General features: G+C 40.8%; 1 protein-coding gene across 2 annotated transcripts; it reads right to left on the bottom strand.

Annotated features, from left to right (window-relative positions):
- Window positions 1-221: 221 nt before the first annotated feature.
- Window positions 222-24,414, bottom strand: HSPA4L (heat shock protein family A (Hsp70) member 4 like). 2 transcript variants are annotated; one of them, XM_082281844.1, is made up of 19 exons: window positions 24,123-24,414; window positions 20,652-20,709; window positions 19,896-20,036; window positions 18,859-18,981; window positions 17,337-17,436; window positions 16,321-16,454; window positions 15,461-15,705; window positions 15,300-15,376; window positions 13,986-14,137; window positions 13,385-13,491; window positions 12,854-12,987; window positions 11,426-11,628; window positions 9,283-9,402; window positions 8,653-8,790; window positions 8,183-8,308; window positions 7,458-7,565; window positions 6,380-6,499; window positions 5,869-6,030; window positions 222-5,423 (listed from the first exon to the last, which is right to left on the bottom strand). In XM_082281844.1, the coding sequence occupies exons 1-19, from the start codon at window positions 24,227-24,229 to the stop codon at window positions 5,229-5,231; spliced, it is 2,550 nt and encodes an 849-aa protein (XP_082137970.1). In that variant the 5' UTR covers window positions 24,230-24,414; the 3' UTR covers window positions 222-5,228. The 2 variants fall into 2 exon arrangements, with proteins under 2 accessions (XP_082137970.1, XP_082137971.1); XM_082281845.1 differs by having other exon boundaries at window positions 9,283-9,384.

Genomic DNA, 24,414 nt, shown 5'->3' with positions numbered 1-24,414 from the left:
GGAGCTCCCCAGAGGCAAAGCAGTGCTATGTTTGGGCTGCAGCAGCCTGGACAGAGAAGGGCGAGAGAAGCCACAGCAGGACAGGTGAGGCACTAAAACCACCTCTATCTTACCTGTGGCCTTTTGGACAAACTGGCATTGTATCAACCCCTGACATCAGACAAAGCTGTTTTTAAGAACATTGATGCAAAAACGAGGTCGTGGGTGGTCATTTATGGTTCAAGTAGCGGTTTATATATTTATTATAATTATACACAACCTTGACAATCTATATTGCCATTCAAAAATAAATTGAAGTCTTGTCAATTTGCACACGATCTGTCACTACTGAGAATCCCATTTACATACATCGTAAACATTTTCCATACTTAAACACCGCTTTGAATTCTGACATTCCCATCTCTTCCCCCCTCAACCCGTGGAGATATGGTTATCGACTATGGAAAGAAACTTTTTCAACCACTGCAACATTCAGGGACTACCTGTTTTGATTAATTTAATTAAACTGTTACAACACTTGGTAGAGGTGGCTGGTGCATATAGCTCTTAACTGCATTTTTGTTTAAAGTTATTCTTCATGGATTTCATTGCAATGACTCCTTGTTTTCATTGCTTGACGTATTTCCTTCTGACCAGGAAAGAATGAAACCAGGGTTTAATAGCTGTATCAAGTAAGTCACATCAAGCACATTCCTGGTTTAGTATTCTGCAGTGCCAACAGTCACATTTAGTTGTTTTCACTGTTATTTACATATGTAGTAAATGGTTGAAGTCTTCAAATTTCAACTGTGGAGAATTACAAATTCAGCTAGGAGTCAGCCACCACACACTTTCTGTAGCTACTAAGAGCTTGTGTTTATACTCCAAGTGCTATCTTGGGAGTTTAAATTAAAATTTATGAGGCATTAACGCCTTCTGTTAAGCAACATGTTTTGTACCACCTCTTTTGACAGAGAGTTTCAGTGAGTTTTCGTCTCCTGGTGCCTGAAAGATGGGAAAGCTTAAGACTAGCAAAAGTGTAAGAGGCAACAGAATATTCCTCCATCCAATTAATAAACTCACAGCAATTAGTGGCAATTAATGTAAGCATCCTTAGAGCAGGCAAACCTTATACCAGCCCACAACTCAAGTTTGGGCATCTGAGCTTCACTTGAGAAGGGCTCACAGAAGTCAGTGTATTGAAGTATTACAGTGTGATTACACAGCAATGGAAGTCCCATTTTGAGGAATGAGGTTCATGATGGCACTGATCTGTGGGAATTGAATTCAGCCTCTTTTCCTACAGCAGTTGGGCAGGTGCTTTGAACCAGCAAGTGCAGCGTGTTTGCATCACGGCCTCACGTTCTGGATGCTAACATTGGCTAACTGACAGGCATGGATAACCAGACCTCTGAGAAGTGTAGATTCCAGGTTTTGTTAAAGGTATTAATTTTTCACACCGGTGTCAAAAAATAATTGGGAAGTCTCCTGCCAGCTCGTTTCCTGAAATTACGCTTACATAATCCTTACAGGAAAACCCCCACTTAAATACCGAGTATTTGAGAACCAAATCTGTAGCAAGCTGTAGGAAAGACTACTGGAGTTCAGCACACTGAGATGTTGGGAAGTATTAAAGAATTTCAAATGTTGAAGATACAAAGAAATCTTATCAAATACAGACTGGATGCTTTACGTTAACAGCTCTCACTTGTATGTGGAAGAACCAAAACTTCCATCCCACACACCACAAGGTGTCCAGAATGCTGGAGCTGCACCCCAGACACTGCATGCCCCCTCCTGTGCTGCCATGCCATGAAGGGCACCTTCCCCTTCACTCTGCCCCGGGGCCTTGGGAGGCAGACCAGGAACACAGCTTGGGGAATACAGGTCGGGTACTTCCCACCTGCCTCTGAGCATTCAGGAGCCAGCTGCTCACTCCACGCTTTGCAAGCATGCCCCAAAGGCAGCATTTAAGCAGTGAAAGATCGACGCTGCCAGAAGCAAGCAAGGGAGAGGAGTCTTCATTCAAATTCAGACATGCAAAATCAAAAACTTCATTCAAAATCATGGGGTATTTTGTCATGAAGCAGCAGGTTAAAGAAAGAAGGCATAAAACCCTAACTTAAATGTTACAAATCTGTTTATGTTACATCTAAATGAAGTTCAAAGAAACTCCTTGGAGTCTAAAGTACCGTAATAAAAGAAGTGGAAGGGAACTCATGAATCAGTTCTAAACTAAACTGAGTTCAGTAAAGAAAATTAAAACAAATTAATTTTGAAGTCCTTTCTTGAGCAAGCCCATTAATGCTCTGGACAGGAGAGAATGAGTCCTCTTCAAAGGAAAGAAGGAAGCACTCACTGGTAAAATGAAATAATGTACTTATGCTGGTTTGTAACTAAATCTTTACATGGGACTTTAGAACCTGATTTACAAACCTTTTTTTTTTTAAACAAAACTACTGCCTTTACAAAGATAGTGTTGCTTCCTTTTTTTTTTTTGTGGGACATAGGGGACATTTTCAAACATTAGAAATGTATCTTGCCCTCAGCAGAAAGTTTCAAGTAAGACATTATCACAAATACCTGCAATATACAAGATGCAGAGTAACAGACCACTGCTGGTTCCCTAACAAAGCTTTGTTGCAGAGATACTCATTCTGGTGCTGTCAGGGTAGGCAAAGGGAACTTGCTTCTGAGTCTGACACACAAAACCTCAAGTTGTGCATAGTGTGTACTTAAATCTGTACTGGTAAAATCTCCTCTTTTTAACAGAAAACAGATTACATAGGAACAAGTCATGTTTTAACGTGAACTTTGCTGTGGAAAGATCAACTCTGCCCTCCCAAATGGGACTCCTGACACGGACCTCAGAGCCAGCTTCTGTGGGCAGCATTCCTCTTCAGCAGGGATCTAGAGACAGACCAGATGCACAGCAAAAAAATCCCTAATCTAGTAAGAAAACTTGACTACAATTGTTTGTCTGAACCATATCTGCTGTTAAGCGTGCAGAATTTTTCTAGCCTTTATCCTAAGAATTGCCTCAAACAGCTGTAATGTAGTATTAAGCATCTGATGGCCATGAGCAGAAGACACTCTGTTCATGCACATGACCTTTTAGCTACTGGAGATTTCTGCTGTTTTGTGCTCTTCTGCCACAGGTACCAAGAAGTCTACCTAGACAAATTGTTGTGCAGCTGTTAGGAAGCCAGTACTTGACAATGCTACTGATTACACTGCTGTGGTAAAAGCCATTAGGATATAAATGGTCTTAAAGCCTATGAGACCAAAGCCAGCTCAGTCCTGAATGACTGAAAGGACAACTGATGCTGCAGTACAGTCACCCCCTCAGTGCCAGAGGTGTGACTACCGTGGCAGAACTCAAGACTGAGGCTGCAGAGGAGCTGCAGAGCAACTCTCCTCAAGGTCACTCAGTTTTTGTTCCAGGGCTTTAAACATGTAAACTTACAGTGTCAGACCACCTACACTGACTGCATGGAATAGGAACAGGAAGGAAAGCAAAGTACACACACCTCAGTGACTGGATGTCAGTCATGAAGATGCAATTACAGCACTCGAACTAGTCTGGCAGGTTTATGCACAGCTGTAAATGATGCTTCCTTTTTCTGTGAAAATATCTGAGAAGTGAATTCACCTCTACCAGGGGTCACGAATTACTTTTTGTAGCATGAACAGTGGTAGAAGATGAAGGGCATGGCTGAAGATAAAATGGCTGCCAAAGCCAGAAACAAGATTGTGATTCTTCACTTGTTTACAACAGCAACACCTCATATGGGAGAGCTGCTGCAGGAGTGCCTGATTAATATCTGAATTTGGTTCTGGGACAGAGTTCAAGTCACTGAGGCTTTACACTGCAACTAATCTCAGCTTCTTATGCTGACTGGGTAAAGAAACCACTTTTCATAGTTAAGAGTAGCCCATTCCCACTCTGATAACAGAAGAGGTGTTTTAAATCAATGGTGACTGGCTTTAGCAAGTGCTGCAGTACCTCAATGACTGACAGAGGCATTTGGAATATATTTGGAACATACACTGGGCTTTGACAACGTTTAAGACTTACCAAAGGCAACAGTGATTCTGCTGTGTAATACATTGTAGACACTTTCATTAGAGAGTAAATGACCAAAGCTAAGGGGTAAGCTATGCAAGTTCATCAAGTAGATTCCATCTTTGGGGCAATAATATCCAGTTTTTAAACTCTTTTGTTTTGATCCTTGACCAAACGATTAATGGGCCAAGCATCAAGGCTTAAATAAGCTCTCAGCTTTTCTTTCAAGTTTGCCCCAAAGAGCATTTAAACAACCTCAAAATCAGTGTGGTGATACCCAGTTTGCACAGCACTGTTTCTGTTGTTTCTCCTCCCCGGGATGAGATATGATCAAGATGTGAACTGAATTCAAAACAAAGGAAGTGGAAATAGTTCCATGTGCAATAAGACATTTTCAAGGGAAAGCTATGCAGCAGGCCTTGCATGTTGTCCCCTTTCATCCTATTCTCCCGAGCATCACCGTGTCCTAAGTGCAGTAGGGTATGTACAGCAATGTGCACAGACCAGGAATTCCAGCACACGGCAGAGCCACGCTGCTGGAGCGGTTTGTCATGAAGACTGGTAGTGGTATGGGAACCTAAAAAACGCTTAAGCTCAAATTATTCAGTTCCTATGAAAAAGACCGTACAATTCTCATGGTACATCAACAAGATGGACTGGTATGCCAACTAACCTCTATTTTAATATTTAAATTATAACAATACAATAACTAGAAAAGGTCAGTGCTTCAAGTGACAGGTTTTGCCACTTCAATTCCAATATTTTTTCCAAAATAAAGATGCGATTAGATCTACACTTGAGCATCAGTAGTGCAATACAGTATCCTTTCCTGAATAAAGGAGCTGAGGTTTATCCACAATAAAAGCTTTAAATAAGGTAGATTGTTGCCATTTATATATCAATTCTGTATGTTTGATATAAAATATATTGGGAAAGCTTCAACTGACTTATACAATCTACATTTGGCTAAAGCTCCACATAAGCAGCATCAGTGGAAATGAACATCAGTGGAAATGAACATTATATTAAGGTGTACTTAATATAAAACACTTTCAAAACTACTCAGCAACAAATGACAGAAGGTTGGCTAAGAATAACTGAACATCTGAGGTGTGTACCAGACAAAAAGAATGGACCCTGTGGTTACTTGCACTATTTTAATGAAGTAAAAGAAATGCAAGATTTAGTCCACTTCCATCTCTCCGGGGGGTTTGGTCTGCTGAGGGTTGTCCTTTGCTGGTTCAGGTTTTGTTTCCGTAGCGCTCTGTCCATTCACTGGTCCATTGTGTTCCCCGTTGGCTTTGGACTGCCCATCACTGGGAGGTTCTATCTTCGGTTTGGGCTTGGATAGAATAGGATTACAGAAGCTATCCAATTCCTAGTTGTGACACAAGTGAGACAGCAAGGTCATTTGGTGGCTCAGCAACTGCACTCAACTACAACGTCTCTCATTTGTTTCTGGGCCATAATGGCCTGGAATTTCATTGTCAAGGACTAGACTTCTCTATTCTATCAAGGTTAGAAACTTCAAAAAAAGCCTTTCACTACCTGACGAGCTTCTGATTTGTTACCTACTTATATGACAATCCATTCTGTAGAAGCCTGGTGCCGTAACTCGGGGTATTTTAAAAGGGCTTGTGCAGAGGGAGTACTGTACATCAAGAGCCCACACTGAAGAGTGCTAAAACTGCTGCTCCCTCTGTATAGATTTTTAAATAGCTTTAAAATCTCTGTAGATGTAATATTCTAGTTCAGATCTAGGCCAAAATCTGGTTCAGAAAAACCTGATTAGAATGCAACAAGTACAATGATTTTTTTTTTACCTTAGATTTTACTAGTATTTCTGCCACTTTGACAACTGGATCCTGAGTTAGACTTAGTTTGTTCTGGGCATTCATTTTGCTGTTCAACCAATTCATAGCTTCATTAATGTATTTTTCAACTTTCTCCATCTCAGCAGGATCTAGGTGGTCATATTTTTCATCCTAAGGAGAGAGACAGATACTTGTATCACCAATTAAAATATGCTGCTCCCCCAATTAAATTAATCTTAGAAGTTACAGAAACACCGCTAACAGCTGTAAATTGAGAGATCCATTTCAAGTGGTACCAGCCACCATAAAAACACATAAATGTTTGATTTATGTTCTCATGAAGAAGCTCTTTTTTGCTAGCAATGCAAAACAGGTTTAAAGTTCTCAGGAGCAGAAGTACAACAACCCTTCTAAAGCAGTGTTAAGATGTAACTTTATAGGACTTTTTTAAACACAAAAAACTCTACAGCCAAACTCAAAACACCTATAATCATTGAACAACTAAATAATTTGGCTTTACCTTATTTTTGTATGCTTCTACTGCTTTCATAAGGAGCTGAATCTTCTTTCCCAGTTCATTTAGAACTTTTGGTCTCTCTTCATGTTCCATGCATCTTTCCTGGATAGGCTGTCCAAATTTCTGGAGTAATAAGCACAAGGGTCTTTACAAAACACGTATTTCCTTTAGTCTGGTCTAAGAATACAATGCAGCATGGGAAGGAAGGCTGCCTGAAACTCCTTTTCTCACCCACCCAAAGAGCTAAGTCTTTGAATATTGCTTTAGTCCAACAACCAAAAAAACAGACGTTTAAACACAGGAATAGTGACTGTCCTTAATAGGCTGGTATTTTGCAGTTTTCTGCAAAAAGAGCATTTGGAACAGAAACAGTCAGGCTTTAATGGATGCTTTAATTTTCAAGTAGTTCATCTGAAAACTTCTGATTTTATCCACTGTTTGCTTTTTCCTTTTCTTGAATACTGGTATCCAGGCAGTTGCCTGGATCTACACTGCTGTTTCCATCAGTTATCCCTCCCCCAGAGGAAATCTGACTGGAGAGTAAACAGCTGGAGCCCAAGGACTAGAGACATACTTCAACTTGAAGGTAGTAATTCATCACAACTCGTATCTCCCCCATCAGATCATTAAAATCTGAAGCATTTAGGGGGTGTTTGTCATTAATAATCAAATTATACAATGGAAGCTACTGTTAAAGCACTCCAGAGCCTTTGTTGTTGGATATTAGAGCCAAAAATTGGTCTTACAATACATCTATAGAAGACCACTGAGAACAGGAAGAACAGAATATATATTCTGGAGTGCAATTTTCATTACCCAGGAGTGCAGTCAAGCTACTCAAAAGCCTCTTTCAGACTGTAAGTCTGACAGAAAATTCCCATAGCAATTAAATCTATTATCATGAGTGACAGTCTGCTTCATTTCAACCATTTTCAAATTAAGAGCACAACTCATATTAAAAGAAAGTGCATCTCTAGTTCTAAGTATTATGTTCATTTCATAACTGAACATGCACAACCTGAACACCCCCTGCCCCAAACACACAAGAATGATTTTTCTAGAAAACAACTTAAAACCTTACTTTTAATTCCTGAAGCTTATCCATGTATACTTGTTTTGGCTGGTCCTCTCCATCTTCATAAAGCCAGTTTTCTGTGTCCTCCAACATCAAGGTCAGCTTGTTTGAATCCTACCAAGCAAGTTATGGACAGTCCAGTTCAAAAGGGAATACATCAAATGGGACTTCTCTCCCCGGCACAAACCCACCCTACTCAAAAAAGGACTGCTTCATCAGCTTAAAATATTCAAAGTGATAGCAAAGGAAAACAGTAATTAACAGACTTCAAAGCCAAGATTTAAAGAGTGACGAGAGGCAGGACAGCCCTGCTCCTGTGATTTGCAGGTGAAGTTTACCAGAGTTATAAAATCAGTCCTGAGGCTATTTAAGACAGCCCATGCACCTCTTCAAGAGTCTTCCATATTCTCAGTTCGTTTTCTTTTTATTCCTACCCACTCATGCCATTCAGAAGCTCGTGGTGATCTGTCCTACTTTCCTATGCTGACCAGAGGGTTTTTACTTTCTGCCTGCATCCCCGATCCTTCCTTGCCACTGAGGAAATTCTCAGGCAATAAAGAGCTCTGCAAGTCAAATGTCAGGTGTAAGCATTAACTTGAGCTTCACTGCTGTGAAGTCAAACCATCTCTTACTCCAAACTAGTCCAAGAGACCGCTGCAGCCTCCACAGAACACACACTCAAAAGCTGTAAATACAAAGGAACTTTTCTGAAACATATAGGCAAGTCTAACCTCTTCAGTGATAAACTTCTCAAAGACTCCACACAGTTTGTCTCTGAATTCATACACATATTCTTCAACAGCATTCTTAGCATCATTTCGTTCTTTCTCAAGCTTGTCTTGCATCATCATCTTCCCCTAGGGTCGAGAAAGGCATACTTAAAACTGAAAGCATTTTAACTGTCAGGCTTAGTGACTACTCTTGAAACTGTACCAGAGAACTTGGCAGAGGCCTGATAATTCAAAATTACTGATAAAAATGTTCACCTCTGTGTAAGTCATCACTACAAGCACAAGCAGAATGGGCTAAATTAAGTCTAGTGAAATTGAGTCATTTCACCAAAAACCCCAACCAAAACAAAACCTCTTACAATTAAGGGCAAACCCCTGAAGAATTCTAAATTATGTAAGACAATGGTTGCAAATATTTTTAGTTACTTATTTACAGTGACATTGAGTGGTCATTTGTTCATGCTGCTCACCTCATTTTCTATATAGGAATTGATCAGATCTTGTCCCAGCTGCCTATAGAGGCTTGCCTGTATAGGGAGGTCAATACTCTTAACTTTTGTTTTAGCCTTTGGCTGGGGTGGTTGATCTTGCTTTTCTCCAGAAGCAGCCTATGAAAAGAGAGACACTACTAAGAAACTTCCAGGAATCCAAATATTACTACCTTTATGCTCAAAAAAGAGAGACAAATGAAACTAGTTAAGACAGCTATAAATTAATCTTATGTAAATTAGCACCTAATTATTCCTCTGTATTCAAAATCACTGCCACCTTCGTTTTGAATGAAACAGGTGAAATTTAACTTCTTTAAAGAGCTGTTAAGAAAACTTGTTCAAAAGCTTAAAGCACTGCATATTATTCTACACAATGTTTCCTAATCTCCCTAAATTCCATCATCATTACAAAACCAGGTTAAACAACAGACACCTACTTCAAAGTCTTAATCATGCTAAGTTGAAAATGAAAGTGCTATGGCAGGATTCCTTACTTGAACCATTTCAATACAGCTCTCCTCTAAATACAGTCCCATGTTTTGCAAACTGTAAAATCAGTAAGTGTGAGAATACTGGGCGAAAAATGTCGAATCAATACTGAATACAAACCTTTGTTTCAGTTCCAGCATTTTCTGTTTCCTCATCTGCTTGGTTCTGTTGTTCAGCTTGACTTTTCTGCACACCTTCTTCTTGATCAACCTGCATTTTATCCTGCCGAGAGTTACATAACTGAATGCAAAGGTTTGCTGTAAGATTTAGGACTGATTATCAATTACAGTAGATCATAGACAACATATGAACTTCAGCATCAATCTTAAAAATTTTTGCTTCACCATGTTTAAACAGGCATTTTGATGTAGTGTTTGTATTTGTATCTTTCAAATTAAATGAAAATTCGACTCTGCTGCTCAATGTTGCTGTCCGTCCCCATTACATAATTACACTGAGCCTTGTGAATACTCACTTTAACTAGAAACAAATACATATAAAATGAAATCAAAGAACATTCTAGCAACACACCACCAACACAGGCAACAACAATGGGTTCTCTATGGAACAGCCAGAACTTTGACCTCCTATCATTTTTGACCTAAACTTTAAAGTTTGCAACCCAAAGCAGAAGTAATTTAATCACTGCAATTATCACTTGCATCAATAAAAATTAGCTGTAGTAGTAGTAACCTCTTGGGAGTGCAACTATCTTCCCTCCTTGCCACCCAAAATAAAGAGAGCCTCACTTAAATTTATCAGTAAATTTATCACCTATGCCTTATTCCAAATTTAACAATCTGAAAGTCTGTTAAATTACTAGTGCAGATCACTTGGTTTAAGGATTACAACTCCGTCATCACCAAAAAACACTTTAAATGACACAGTAATGGGTAAGTCTGAAGTTTTCAGGATGATCCTAACACTCAGAGATCCAGAGCCTTAATAACTAACGAGCGGCAGCCAAAGCCTGAAAGGTCCGAGACTGTCTCCATTACAAGGAATTAATATTTCTGGATTCACAAACTACATATGCAGGTAAAGTAATTTCCTACTAGTTCTGCAGAATGAAAAAAGTTATTTGAGGATTTCAAACTCTAACACAAGTGCCTATGTTGCCGTTTAAAGCGGAAAAAAAGAAGGCTACTTTTACCAAATTTGAAGTTTTGCCACTTCAGAATAGAAAAAGTAAAATGTAAATCCTCATTTTACTGTTCTTACTGTTCACACAGAAAAGCCAACAACTGGGAGGAACTGCTTTGCCTACAGGAAATAGCTAGAGAAGGGAAAATAGGACACATTTACACCACAAACCTCCTCCTCAGAGTCGAGGGTATCATCCTCAATACTGAAAGGTAATTGCTGACAAGCACCATTGTAAAACAGAAGATGTGTTAGATGAATGAAGTGCTGCAAATGGGAAGTCCGAGCAGGGAAGCAGCTACTCACACTGAACTCAGCACACTCCTAGTAAGCTCCACATGCCTCTTACACTAAATGCCAGCTCTAGCACTTCCAACCTTTGCTCACTTGATTACAAAGCCACAGATGGAGCACTTGCCCACAAGGAACTGCATCATGCTCAGCATTTCAAATATGCTCACATTCCTGGAAAGCAGCATAGTATTTAAGAAGTTGGCTATATCAATTATGTAATGCTAGTTGTGTAACCATTTGCTCCAATTCCTGTAGGATATCCAACTAAAGTGGGAGAAGCTAAGGCCAAATCTTAGGAGAAAGGCTGCTGGGGCCAGCACTGCTACTGCTGTTTCCAGCTCCAAAGGGTTCCCTGGCATCCAGTTCTCAACTATGCACTGCCAAGGGGTACAGCTGCACCTCACAGGGAGCTACTCTCGGGAGACAGTGAAGTTTTCCATATATAAATAAATAACATGTATTTTTTACTCATTGAAAACAGTTTGTGAGGAAAAGCAAACCTCTAGAATTAATCTGTCAAGAGATCTCATTAAATATGCTGCCATTTACTAGCAACACTAGATAATGCTAAGAGTAGTAGAGAGATGATAAAGAACAATGAAAAAATTAACTAATTTTTTTAGAATCTGTTTTTCCATTCATTTTTCTTAGTGCCACACTTCACCAGTACTTTAGTAATCAACATGAAGAAATGTGTTACACAAGTGAAGAAGCAATTTAAGGGTGGAGAAGCAGTAACTGTCAGAAGCGAAACACGGCGACTTAACCTGCAATTATCGGCTCTGTTGTCGGAATGACAGTGGAGATATTTACAAGCTTTACATACCAGCTCTTCGTCTCTGCCTTGGCTCTTACTTGATGACTCAGTGTCCATGGGTGTGTCATTGTGATCCCCCTCTAAGCTCTGCTTCTCTATGATGGACGCGTTGGCCACGCTGAACAGGCCGTGGATATTGACGCGCACTTTCACCTTCACCTTGGAGTTGTCACCATCGTGCTGGGGACCAACGTTCTGAATAGTGAAACGCCCTTGGAAACAACAGAGGTGACTTTAATTGTTGTCCCAAAAAGCAGAGAAAGAGGAAAAAAAACCAAACACATTCCATATTCCTTTAAGGGTGTTAATTTAAACAGTGACTTTATGTAACTGAAACTATTTGGAAACTTTCTACTTAGCTGACAATCCTACGATGTAAGCTGCAGGTAGATAAACTAAAAGCTGGTTCCCCAATTATTATCAGTTCACTGATAATTAGTAAGATGTTTTTGCTTTATCTGTATTTCATAAAGAAACAAGACAGTACTTTATTAGGCGTTCTACTTCTCTGTTGCCTTCTGTAACCATCACACTAGAGAAACTACTCTGATTAATCTCAAATGGTTTCTTCTGTACACGTAACTCAAACTTCACACTGAAAACTAAAATGTTAACAGAGAGAAAAGATTCTGTTTGAATTTGATAACATGGCTGCACTACAGCTTTTGGAGAATGAACAGTGCTTAGCAAGGTTTCTGAAAGCAGTGGGGTTGATACTTATTTTGCAACTTGCTGAAAATTTAAGCATAGATGATGTGCACATGTAAAGGAGAATGTTTCTTCCTCAAGACCACAGACTTCTTGCATAGACAGCCCAACAGACAGCACCAAGGTTGGATCTGATTCATAAATCAGTGAATAAAATTATGAATTAAAGACCCCAAGGAGTCTACTAATAACTGCAAGTAAGGTAGCATTAGCTACCAAGAAACTTATTTGTACCATCTAATTCCTTAGACTCTACTACAGATGCTTAAATTGAGGAAACACCTATCTTTTATATTCTCAGATTAACAGAAAGAGACATGACAGATAGCACTAGACAAGTTATCTGTCCAGACAGGCAACAGCTCCTTTGATCCAACTGCTTTGAAAAACCCAAGCTAGCAGGCACATAAGATCCCTATCAATTTTATAGAGACTGAAAGAACCAGACAATAGAGCACTAAACTCTTTGTGCCTCTTTCTTTTGAAGCATTCAGAAACTGTAAAGATAGACAGAAGGAAGAATGCAGAATTTTTTTTACAAACTGTCAGAGATGTCAATATGGTTTGATCACTACATTTAAACCAACAAGCCTGTGCTGAGCCTTTCTAAAGGGCCTAAGCTCTTCTGTAAGCTAGAAAATATGGAAGTAACATATCTTACAAGAAAGGAGAACCCCTTTTTCCTGTATCAGTGGGAGTTAGGGATGGGGTTTTTATTTGTGTCCTTACCTATTCTGGAATCAGGATAAGGCACTTCTTGTGGATGGGTATAGTAAGCTTCCAAATCAAAAGGCTCCTTCTTGTGGAAAGTAATTACTTTTGAGAATGGAGCAGCATGGTTCTTACTGAAGACTTCACACTCACTAAAGCAATAAAACATTAAGTACCATTAAACCTCTAAGTTCACAGATAATCAAAGTCAAGGTATGTTAAAGATCAGCAGCCCTGCTAACCAAGCAACAATCATGTAGTTTAAGTCAGTTTTTAACAAGAGTTGGAGGTTGAAGGTCTCTCAGTGTCAAAGCATTTTATGTCACACTTACTAAGAATTAGGCAACTTCACTCCAACATTTTAATTACTTGTATTTCCAGTTGTTAAGCAGTAATTGGAACCCAAAAGGTAAAATGCAAAAGAAGAAAATTGAAATTTCAAGTGTTCAAGTGCATGACAGCTTCAAAGCCCGAAGCCTGTTTTTTTCCACAGCTCAACACTTTTCTTTATATCCAAACACACTGTTTTGTAGGCACTGTACAACTTACCCTGTTCCTTCTTCATAAGATGATTTCCATCTCAATGTTATAGAGTAAGGAACAACATCTGTGATGGAAAACTCACGCACTTTGAAAGCTGGAGAAAGAATTGCACACTAGGAAAAAAAAAAGACCGAAGTTTTATTATGTTCATATGTTCATCACAGTCAAATAAATAGCAAGTACAAGAATTAAGACTTATGATATAGGTCATATGGAGGTTCTGCTTATCATAGAATTCTTTTTTTTAACAGAAACTTCCTGCAGTTAATTAAACTGAACCATTTAAGTAACAGATGTTACTTCCTCAGTGATTTTCAGCAGATACCCAGCAAAGGTTCCCAGTGACTACACAGAAGTGGAACAGCAGAATATGGGTCCTCAAATTTAACAGGTCTCTAACAAGCCCATCCTTCTAACATGACACAGCAGCAAATTAATGAATGCAACAGACTGGTTTCTGACATGGTCACTGTCATGAATTAGCTAAAGAGCAAGTAACCCTCCATATCTTGTTTCAGCTGTAGTACCTTCTGCTTGTGGTTAGCTGTATTTCATTAGTACATGATGTTAAAGAAGCGATACTAAAGTTTTATTTCAGAAACTATACCTGCAAGGCACAGCCTCTTGCAACAGCTTCATCAGCATTTAGCGTGGTGCTTATCTCTTTACAGAAAAAGTTAGAGATCTGTTCCTTCACTGCTGGAATTCTAGTAGCCCCACCTACTATTTCTATACTGTAGATATCTTCACGCTGAAGTTCTAGAAAAGAGAGTGCATGCCCTTAAGTTATCATCAAGATATCAAAAAGCTATCTTTGGACAAAAAAAAAAAAAAAAAAAGGAAAAAAGAGAAAAGTTCTCTTATTATCTAGACACTGTGACAATGAATATATTTCATGGCTGACAAGATCTTTGTAACTTTTTGTCCCTCCTGTAGGCTACAAAGTTTTCTAGTTGCATAAACCTGGGAAATGCAGAAACCAAGCATCAATGAAAACAGCTGTTCTTTAAAATGTGTTGTCCATGTGCATCCCCTTTCTGCTGTGCATGAACTCCGGAAGGGTGAAATTGGGTCTTCTGCACTACTGGACAATACCTGAACTCTCCCAAACAAAACCAACAAAACGAAACCCAAGTAGATCTCATTTTATGTCTGGCTTAATTTTGCTTGCCAAAAGAGAAAACCTTTTAGGTCAGTACATCTAATAAATAGCAGATTGTACTTGAAGGTTAACTTTTTAATTCTGAAATCAGGGTATGTGTATGAAGTCATCTCAAACAACTGTCAGTCCATGAACAGCTCTGCTCAGCAGTTACTCAGGTTTTTATTTCCCGTATCCGCTATCTAGCCAAGCCAGGTGATCAGCAGAGTTCTTCCCTCTCTTTTAGGTGAAGCTGCTGGAACTGGGGGTAAAACCCTTCCTAGTAAAGTCTAATTCTCTCTTTTACACTACATTAGGCAAAAAAAAAAAAAAAAAAAAAAAAAAAAGTTACTTTGTTATTTGCACATGCTTTAGGTAATTCATTTTAAGAATATACTGCCAAATTACCAGGTCAGTGAGGACATGTAAGTATCACATGGAACAGGCTGGCCAGAAGGTTGCAGTAAAGTGTAATATCTTTTACCATCATCATTTTGGTTTGGTTGTTTTGTGCTTTTTTAATAAATTCAGAGTCCCAACCTTTTCCATGACACAGGGTGAACGAGGGTCAATAATGAAGGTTGCAGAGTAGCATGTGCACTAAATGAGGTGGGAATGGGATCATGCATTCATGGCAAGCATATGAATGGAACTTACATTTAACTTTTCAGTATTTAGCTTTGCAATTCTAATAAATACAAAAATACATTGAAAAGTTAATCATTAAAGAGATCAAGAATGACTGGATTACTAGCAGTACCTTAAGTTACTTCTACTTACTGGCTTGATCCATGGCTGCTCTTAGAGGAGGCTCCACTCTGGCCAGAAGGGCAGCACACAGCTGCTCGAACTGAGCTCTGCAGGGCAGGGAGAGTGTTTGGTGTTACCAAGCTGCTCAGAGACCACAAACCCCTGCCCTCAGTGGCAACAGCAGCCAGTACCTGTTCATCTTACTGGAGACATCCAGGTCATTCATGAAGCACTCGATGTTGAGTGGAAGGTCAGATGCATTCGCACTCATCAGCTTCTTGAGCTTCTCACATTCCTGATACAATCGTAGCAGTGCTCGGGGATTCTCTTTTACATTCAGTTTGTATTTTGTCCTAAATTCTTCAGAGAAGTAATCTACCAAAGCCTCATCAAAATTCCTACCACCTACGAAAGGGTCAAAGGTCGTGGCCAAGACCTGGCAGGAGTCAAAGAACGAGACCAGAAGTTATCAGACATTGCTTGTTCTGTGTCATTTACTCAGTGCAGCAAGAGGTGCCACAGGTGACATTTGGCTACCAGAGACAGGTCCACAAAAGCATTCAGCCATTAGTAGGTCACAGGCAGAAGTCTCCAAACCAGGAAGCACAAAGACTGCTCAGTTTTACTTCACATCCTACTGGATTTAGACTTCGAACTGTCATGGATGGCACAAAAGAACCCCAACATCTCGGAGAGACTAAGACAGTTCAAGAATTTCCCACGAGTGAGTCAGCTGCACATCTACAACACTTAGGAGGCTCCCTGAATATGCAAATATTTCAGGGATATAACATGACACAAAAACTCTGCAGCGTGCTTAATTATCAAGCACTTTCCAAAACACACTTTAGGATGCTTCACTTCTGCATTTTACAAAAACTGACTTGCTGAGATAACTAAAATTTAACAGAGAGGTTTTGTATTCTACTTGTATTTGTCTTTAAAAAATATTTTCTACAGACCTTTTTTTATAGAAAAACTGATCTTTCCACAGAGCACTATTTCGAGTTTTAAATACTTCAGGCTTTTAATGTATGACTTGAAAGATTACCTTCAGTTTTCCCTTGTTAAAAGCACAGATGGAAACCTGATATGCAGAATGCCCCATATCTACAAAGACCACATTTCTTGGCTTCTCTTCCAAGGCTGGCAGATCTTGCTTGTATATTCCATAGGCTAATGCAACTGGAAAACACCAACCCATGGAAGGTGAGGGGAAGCCACACACAGCTGCAGACCACACATTGAAAGCACTACCAAGAGACAGACACTACCCACGTTCACCCTTTCTAAACACCTTCATAACTCTATTCAGTTGCCACAAACACGTTGAGAACACATTTTTCATTGACAAGAGGAAAAGAGATGTCAAGTGAAGGTTTAGCACTAATAAAGACTCACCCTGTATTTCAGTTGTGCTTGTACCCAAATTAACACTGCGCAATTTGTGAAACTGCACAGATTAAGACTCTCCCTTGAAATGCCTTACTTTCAGCATTTTTTACCTTAGCTTTGCAAAATTCAAGCATGCCCAAGAAATAAAGAAATGTTTTGGAAGACTAATTTACTCAGATCTAAGATTTCACTGCCAGCACTCACTTGGAAAGCTGTCTGAGACTTTATAAAAGCAAAGAGAATCAAGAAAAATAAAAATTACTGATTTAAGCAGCTCCAACTTTAGTTCCCATGAAGTCTTACGTACTTCTATGCTCTACCCTAGAATTCACCAAAACCACAGAAGAGGAAAGTAAATTACTTTATAGAAACAGTTGTGCCATTGCTACAGCTGACAGGACTGCCACAACTTTAAGCACAGATCCCAGGTTTATTTCCAAAGCTATTCCCAAGTGTGACTGTGTTCAGGTTAGCAAACCCCAGCTCTCACTGTGCCTCCTGAATGCTGCACACCACCCCACTGCTGTGTTTCCAGTTCCCAAGCTGGATTGGGCAGTACTAGCCTGGACAGCTCTCTCCCAAGCTCCTAATTGTGTAACAGCAGTGTGTCATCACCCTCACATTCAACAGCCTGAATGGCCTTAAAGGACAAAAAAATTTCCAGCCCTTTACCTGCTGTAGTCTCATTCATCAGCTTCAGACAATTTAATCCTGCAATCTGTGCAGCTGCCATTACAGACCTTCTTTCAGCATCAGTGAAGAAACTAGGGACCTGTTTCCAAAAATAATGACATAGGATATTACGGGATATGGATTTTTTAATTTAAAGAAGTTAGACTTGCCCATCAAGCTACCCTATAAATGTCATTACCACAAGAAACTGTTATAAGCTACCCTCAAATTAATAAGGCAGCCTGAATAAAATAGCTAGGTAATTTATTTTAGTGCATATTTTAATTAAAAGTTCAGAATATGACAAAAATGAAGTGGCATCCAGGGTTGTCTTAAATAAAGCAGATTTTAACACACACCAAAAAAAATATCCTGAAAATGCTTTTTCAGATTCTTCTGATGAGTCATCTTAAAATCTTCACCAGTTTCTGGAAACATTTGTGCAGGACAAAGTCAACCCAACAAATATTCACACATAGCCTCAAAGTAAGTCAATGGCAGAAACAATGCAGCAATGCTGGAATTAAACTTGAACCTGTATCCATTTTTCAGATATCACTTTCACCAGTGCCAGCTTACAGTGTGCTACAAGGTACAGTGCCATCAAAAATAGCCACAGCACAATCTGAGCCCATTTAGGATCTGGCTGCAATCACTTGGCACCTCTTCAGCAGATGGAGAGCTCCATTCACTTTGTGTTTTGTTGGCTACCACTGTGGGGCATTGCCAGGGATCCCTGTGTGTGGGAGGTATTCTCCCAGTATCTTTGTATGCCATAAGGAAGAAAGAAAAAAGATCAAAGCAGATTTCTAACAGCTGAAGTACACAGCTTTCCAGTTCCCATGTCTCCCTCTGACAGAGAAGGGGTAACTGCAATCCTTCATGCTCAAACTTCTCACCAGGGCCAGTAAACAAAGACCATGTGAAAAGCAGACACAAGACTTTGTATATCAGGAACAAAACATCTTCGAGCTCCACCCTTACCCCCTGGGTAAGGACACCAGCTAAAAAAACATGAGCAAACCAACCAAATAAAAAGACTTCTGCTAACAAAGTCAAGTAGTTTGGGCTTGTCAAATTATCAGCATGACCCTCAGAGCCCTAAGTTCAGGCGATTCAACTGCACTACAACAGTGCTCAACCATGTAACAAAGAAATTTAACACGAATGTAGGAAGGCTCTTTGGAAGCAAGGAGGATATGCTTGCCCCTAGGACAGCTCCCATTTGGAACACAAACTGCAGTAATCAGAAATACTGTATGTAGCCCTTGGAGACAGACAGACTGGACCAGCTTAAGTATTACGTTGTTTCTGAAAACCCACTCTTGGTTTAACGACTTCTTCATCTCTGCACACGTGCTTCGAGAAGGATTCTCATTGGAAAATCTGTAACAAAGGCCCATTTTTGGGGATATGATTTCTATCCACTACTTGTACCACTTACCATTGCACCATGGTATAATAAATGGTCCTAGCTTGCATAAAGCTGTCTATGGATTGCAATAATTATATCACAACTTACTGAAATCACACAGTCAGCCACTGGTTTCTTCAAAGCACTTTCCGAAGTCTCCTTCAGTTTGGCCAGCAACATTCCTGTGATCTGTTCCACTGCAAACAGTCTCTCCTCATCCAGGTACCTCACCTGAAACACAGCATTGGGATTCTGTGATCAATCATCTCAACTTTGCTCTCAAGATGTGCCATTTGGACTTTATTTGTCATGTTGAGCACTGAGACCCATTTAACACCAGGCTCTAGACACAAGCAACTCCCTATCAATTGATTTGTGCTTCCTGCAACAAATCTTGAACAGTTCAGATTGGGCTTTTTTTGTGGGAAGATTAACACCTCAGTTATCCCAAGGGACTATTCACAATGATACAGTATTTCTGTTGCTTTTTTAAATTTAAAAAACAACAACAAAAAAGCGCATTACACATAGGATCACTTTGTCCTATAACACAAGCTAAAAATACAAGTTTTGGAGCAAACCCAAGGAACATCTGCTTCTTGCAACAGTCACTCAGGAGCAGGGAAGGAGGGAGGGAAGGTGTAAACGAGGCAATTCCAACAGTCCTGCCCTGCTCAGGGAACACAGCTGAGTCCTCAGCCTTCATGGGAGGTTCTGTGTCCCAAATTTCTAACAAGCTACCATTTCTCCACCAACCCCAAGCACTCCTGCCATTTCGTTTGGAAGCAAATTAAAAGTAATTTCTTCAAATTTCATATTCAGAGCGTTATATTGTTTTCCTGACACTTAGTCTCTGAATGTCTGATGGGAACTAATAATCTCACACTGTAATTATAGAGATTTGAAGGTAAATCTAGTAAGGTGAAGTGAAAAGCTACTAATGTGACTATGGAAATGAGTATGATTGATGAGAAACCTCAATGGACATCTTGGAGAAAGTACAGGACTTATGCAGAGACACAGGAATGTCACAGGAATGTATTTAATTTTCTTAAGGAAAATGTAAGTGACCACACAGGAAGTGACAAAGCCCCAAAGTGCTCATCCCTACCACTGGAGAGATTCCACCCAAAGCTCTCACTCACCTTTACTCCAACGGAGCCATTTGGCATCTTCTGAAGTTCATAGGGAAGTTTGGCCCTCTCAGCTTGTATGTAAGGATCTTCAAATGCTCTTCCATGGAGTTTTTTGAAACCATGTACCGCATTTTTTACATTTGTGATGATCTGTGGCAAAGATATTTTCATTACCCATGAAACTCTGATAAAGAGGACTGTGCAGAAAGGCATTTCTTATGTTGGGCTTAACGCACACACTGACCACTGTCAAGCCCCACACATTCGCTGGGAAGCGAAGTGTGAGGAAAGAGAAAGAATCATCTAGTTTTTAATCTATGGCCTCTATTAAAAAAATTCAAATGTACTTCTCTCTGTAACATCTATCAACTTGCTGCCATCGATTTTCACTGTACTTTTTATTTTAAAGGAGCTTTCTTTTACAGCATGCAATATCTGAGATCCTGTATTGTTGCAGTGGCTGCCTGCAGGAACTAATGAAGCTATTACCTACATTAACCTTAAATGAACCTTCAACAAATTAAGACATTTCCCTTCCTTTTGAAGTTCTCTAGTTCAGATCCCATCTGGATGTAAAGCCTCCCCACACCTATTCTCTCATCAGTGTTTTAACCTAGTTATTTTCAGGACAGGCTTCTAACCAAAGAAAGGATGAAAACAAATCCCAACAAACACAGTATGTAAGCTATCAGAAGAAACTACTCCAGGACAATATTCTCCAAGATGAACTTGTTTACTAGCCTAAAAAGTTTTTGATCCATTTACCTGGCTCTTTGCTGCATTCCCAATAGCTCGGGTCTTGGATCCTAAAGATACACATGCTCTAAAAAAAAAAAAAAAAAAAAAAAAAAATTCAGCTGTAAAAAAAACCATTGTAAAATAGTTCCATGGTACTTTAGAACACTCACAAGAATTCAAGCAGCAGAACATGGATGTGTTAAGTAACAGCACTACTGGATGACACACCAGAATCTGAAGCAGAATTCTAGTTATTTTGTTCTTTGTAAATTAGTTTAGAAACAGCAAGCAATCTCAACTGTTGTCATTCTAATTGCATTTAAGGAATTCTGTAAAAGCTTGTATGTTCTACAGATCTTATCATGAAGGAAAGGCACTGATAGTTACTTCTGGGTCACAGGTAAAAACATAAGATTTAATTCAAACCCCTGAACTTTAGCAGTCAGGTTCTCTCGACTCAACAACTCTTGAGTCAGACAGGGACACATTCTCACTCTAAGAGCTCTTAGCAACAATCCTAAGACAACAATTAAAGAGCCCACAAACCATCTAAGCCCACCGGAGCTGAACAAGCTGTTAAGTGCTTCCACTACTGAGGACTAGCAGGCACATGCCGCAAACAGGCAGAAGGGGAGAGATCTGGGGACAGCTCCCACGCACCCAGGGCTTGGGAAGCTCTACTGAAATCCACAGCTCCTTGCAGCTTCTTGGGCTACCACTGAACACTCCCCTGGATCAGCAAAGGCTGCCCCAGGTCCCAGCCACCATCTGGTCCCTCATCACTGCCTTGGGAAATTTTTTTTTTTTTTTTTCTGGAAGTTACTAACACCACACCTTCGTATCACAGAGCTGAAATACAACTCCTGCCTAAAAGGCAAGCGATCTGGCTACAACCATTCAGGAGTAAGCAACAGAGAAACACAGATTTCACACAGCTCAAATGCAATCGCTGATGAATGTATAAAGGTCACTCTAGCAGATTGCTTCCTGCTTTCTCTCCATCACTAAGGGCACAGCAATTTGACAGTATTTTCTAGCAACCTCTTCTCTCTGACATCCAAAACCTTCTCCAGATTTAACTGCTGCATACACACAAAGCATTACCCTACATTTTCAAACACGTAGCTCAGCTTCCACAAACAACTTTTACAATTTTTGATTTCACAACACTACAGTTGCCAATTACTCTTTGTGATAATTAAGGAAAGTCGGATAAATGAGCAATTTCCAAAGTAAGTAAATGGTTTACACACCAATGCTATTGCATCACACCTTCTCAGGCAAGGAATCTGCCTCTGCCGACAGAGAGCATTACTTGCACATTACCACATGCACAGCACAAAGCACCAACTCAGAGCCACCACAGCTCCTGCCAGGGTTTACTTCAATTACTTCCAGCACAGGGGGATGGATGGTTTCTTCCTCCCTCCGCTGAGAAGCGGAGATGTCAAAAAAACACATGTGCCCTCCTTGGCTTCAAAACATTCAGTAGTTTCCAAGATTTCTTATTACATCATCTTAATTACAGCGAGTGATCACATTAATTACACCTGGTCTGAAGTAAGTTATGAGCTATCAACAACTGTCTTGTTTTTCCACAAAACCACAGTGGTGAGGCAAAGCACCTGAAAGGGCCATTTGCCATGAGTTTAACGTGCCAGAAGCGCTGGAAATGTGCTCAACAGACCTGCTGAAGGTCCCAGTTCAGGAGAAGTCAAGTGTCAGTAAACTTTCAAAGAGATACAGGGCCAAAAGCCAGGAAATATCCAAGTTCTACTGAAATGCATGGCTTATTGACAGAACATTTTTCCTTTTTTTGTGAAGTATTTGCGCTAAAGCTTCCGGTATGATACATGGCTTTACAAACACTGACAATCCCAAGCATTGGATTATAGGATGTAGTTAACTAAAAGCTAATTCAAGCCCTTGCACGATGTGAGCACCTCTATAGGAACATTTAAATAAGAGGCTCGTTTACTGTGTTGCTATGTACAGTAAGAGAAGTTTTGATTTAAGAATTGGATCTGTCTGCACCACTCAAATCCCACTTGAAGTAAAGATTTAGCTACTATGATAAACTTACATAACAGTAATGAACCTGTTACATTTCCCTTTACCTTTGTTTGGTTTGTCTCAAGACAGTAATATTAGAAAAGACATTCCTCAAATTCTCCTGTATTACTACATTTTGAGACAGAAAAGGCCAAGGAAAATACTACTTTAAGTGTGACAGCTACTGTCTTTAAGTACATGTGCACTCCAGATGCTGTAATTGCTAACTTGAACCTATTTCACAATCATTTTGCAAGTATCTTGAAAGTACAGTTAATCAGACAGCAGTGTGAAAAACATTAAATGCAGGTAAGCCTACCTGCAAAGAACACACTCCAAAAATAGCTAAGAATTGGAAGTGCTCTTCGTCACGAGGAAGGAAACTGCAGCTGCCTGAGGATTCTCTGGGCAACAATTTCATGGGATACTTTGCATTTGAAAGGCCACAGAATTTCAGTTCTTCACTGCGTATCTAGTACATGAGGATAATTACGCCCCAAGAGTTAATATGAGAAATGTATTTTTCTAAATAGTAAAAAACTTTAAGGAGTATTCCCACTAAAACAGACACCATGCATTTTGGCAATCAACTTCTTTGCGCTTTTAAAATGCAACTTTTTAGAAAGCAAACCTACACCTACATTTTTCCAGGATCAGGGCAGCAGTGCTGGAGTTACTACAGAGTCTCTCACAGCAGAAACAGCTTTCTCTGTTGGCTACAAGTCGCTTTGTAAAAAGGAAAGCACCATCCAACCCCCGATTTTTACGAGTTTTACACGAATTCCTGAATCCTCCTTCAAAATTATGCACAGATGGAGCTCTAAAAATCCTAGACGTATCCCATAGAAACAGAGAAGCAAAATCTCCACCTACTCTTGCGTCTCCCATCATCACGGACGTTGCCCACTGCCCCCCCCCCCCCCCCCCGCGTCTTCCTCGCCAGACCTCGGTATTCCAGGGCCAGCAGATGCGGTGCAAGTAAAAACAGGTTTAAGGAGAGGGAACTAACTCATCGCGCCGCTTCCCTGCTGAATCAACCTCCTCCTCCTCCTCCTCCTCGCCAGTCTCGCTACCATTCATGTAATTGTTAATGGAAACGCTCCCAGCCCTGGCAGCCGTTCCAGAGTTGGGGAAACACATGCACTCCACGGAGATCTTTGGCTACCCCAAACCAAAGCGCTGCAAAGACAGGAATACACCGTGCCCGTGGAGCCGCGCGGCTCCTCCAGCAGCACGGCGCGGGATTTCAAGGACACGCACCGCCAGGAGCCGGGACGCACACAGAAATACGAGTGTTTCCCCGGCACACGCACTGCCGAGAAGGAGCACTCTCCCGGCTCCCGGCTCGGCCGGCACAGCCGCGGGCGCCGGGGCGGGAGGGTGATCCCGCGGGGGGAAGGCGCGGGGCAGCCCCCGGCGGGCGGGGCCCGGCGCGCCGGTACTCACGGGGTGCAGCGGTCGCTGTACTCGTTGGCGATGGTCTCGATGCCGCCGCTGCGCGCCACGCCGATGTAGCAGTTGAGGAAGCCGAGGTCGATGCCGACCACAGACATGGCTGCGCCCAGTGCTCCGCGCGCGCCGCGGGAACTGGGACTGGGACCGGCCGCGGCTCCGCGCCCGCCGCTCCCCCACTGCGGAGCGCCAGCACCAACCGGCAGCGGGCCCGCCGTGCGCACGCGCCGCCGGCGGGAGCCCGCCCGGCCCCGGCGCCGCCTCGGCTCTTTCCGGCAGGGCTCGG

This window comes from Coloeus monedula, assembly GCF_965178545.1.
Source record: "Coloeus monedula genome assembly, chromosome: 5".
Classification (NCBI taxonomy): domain Eukaryota; kingdom Metazoa; phylum Chordata; class Aves; order Passeriformes; family Corvidae; genus Coloeus; species Coloeus monedula.
This window is presented reverse-complemented; position numbering and strand designations above follow the sequence as displayed.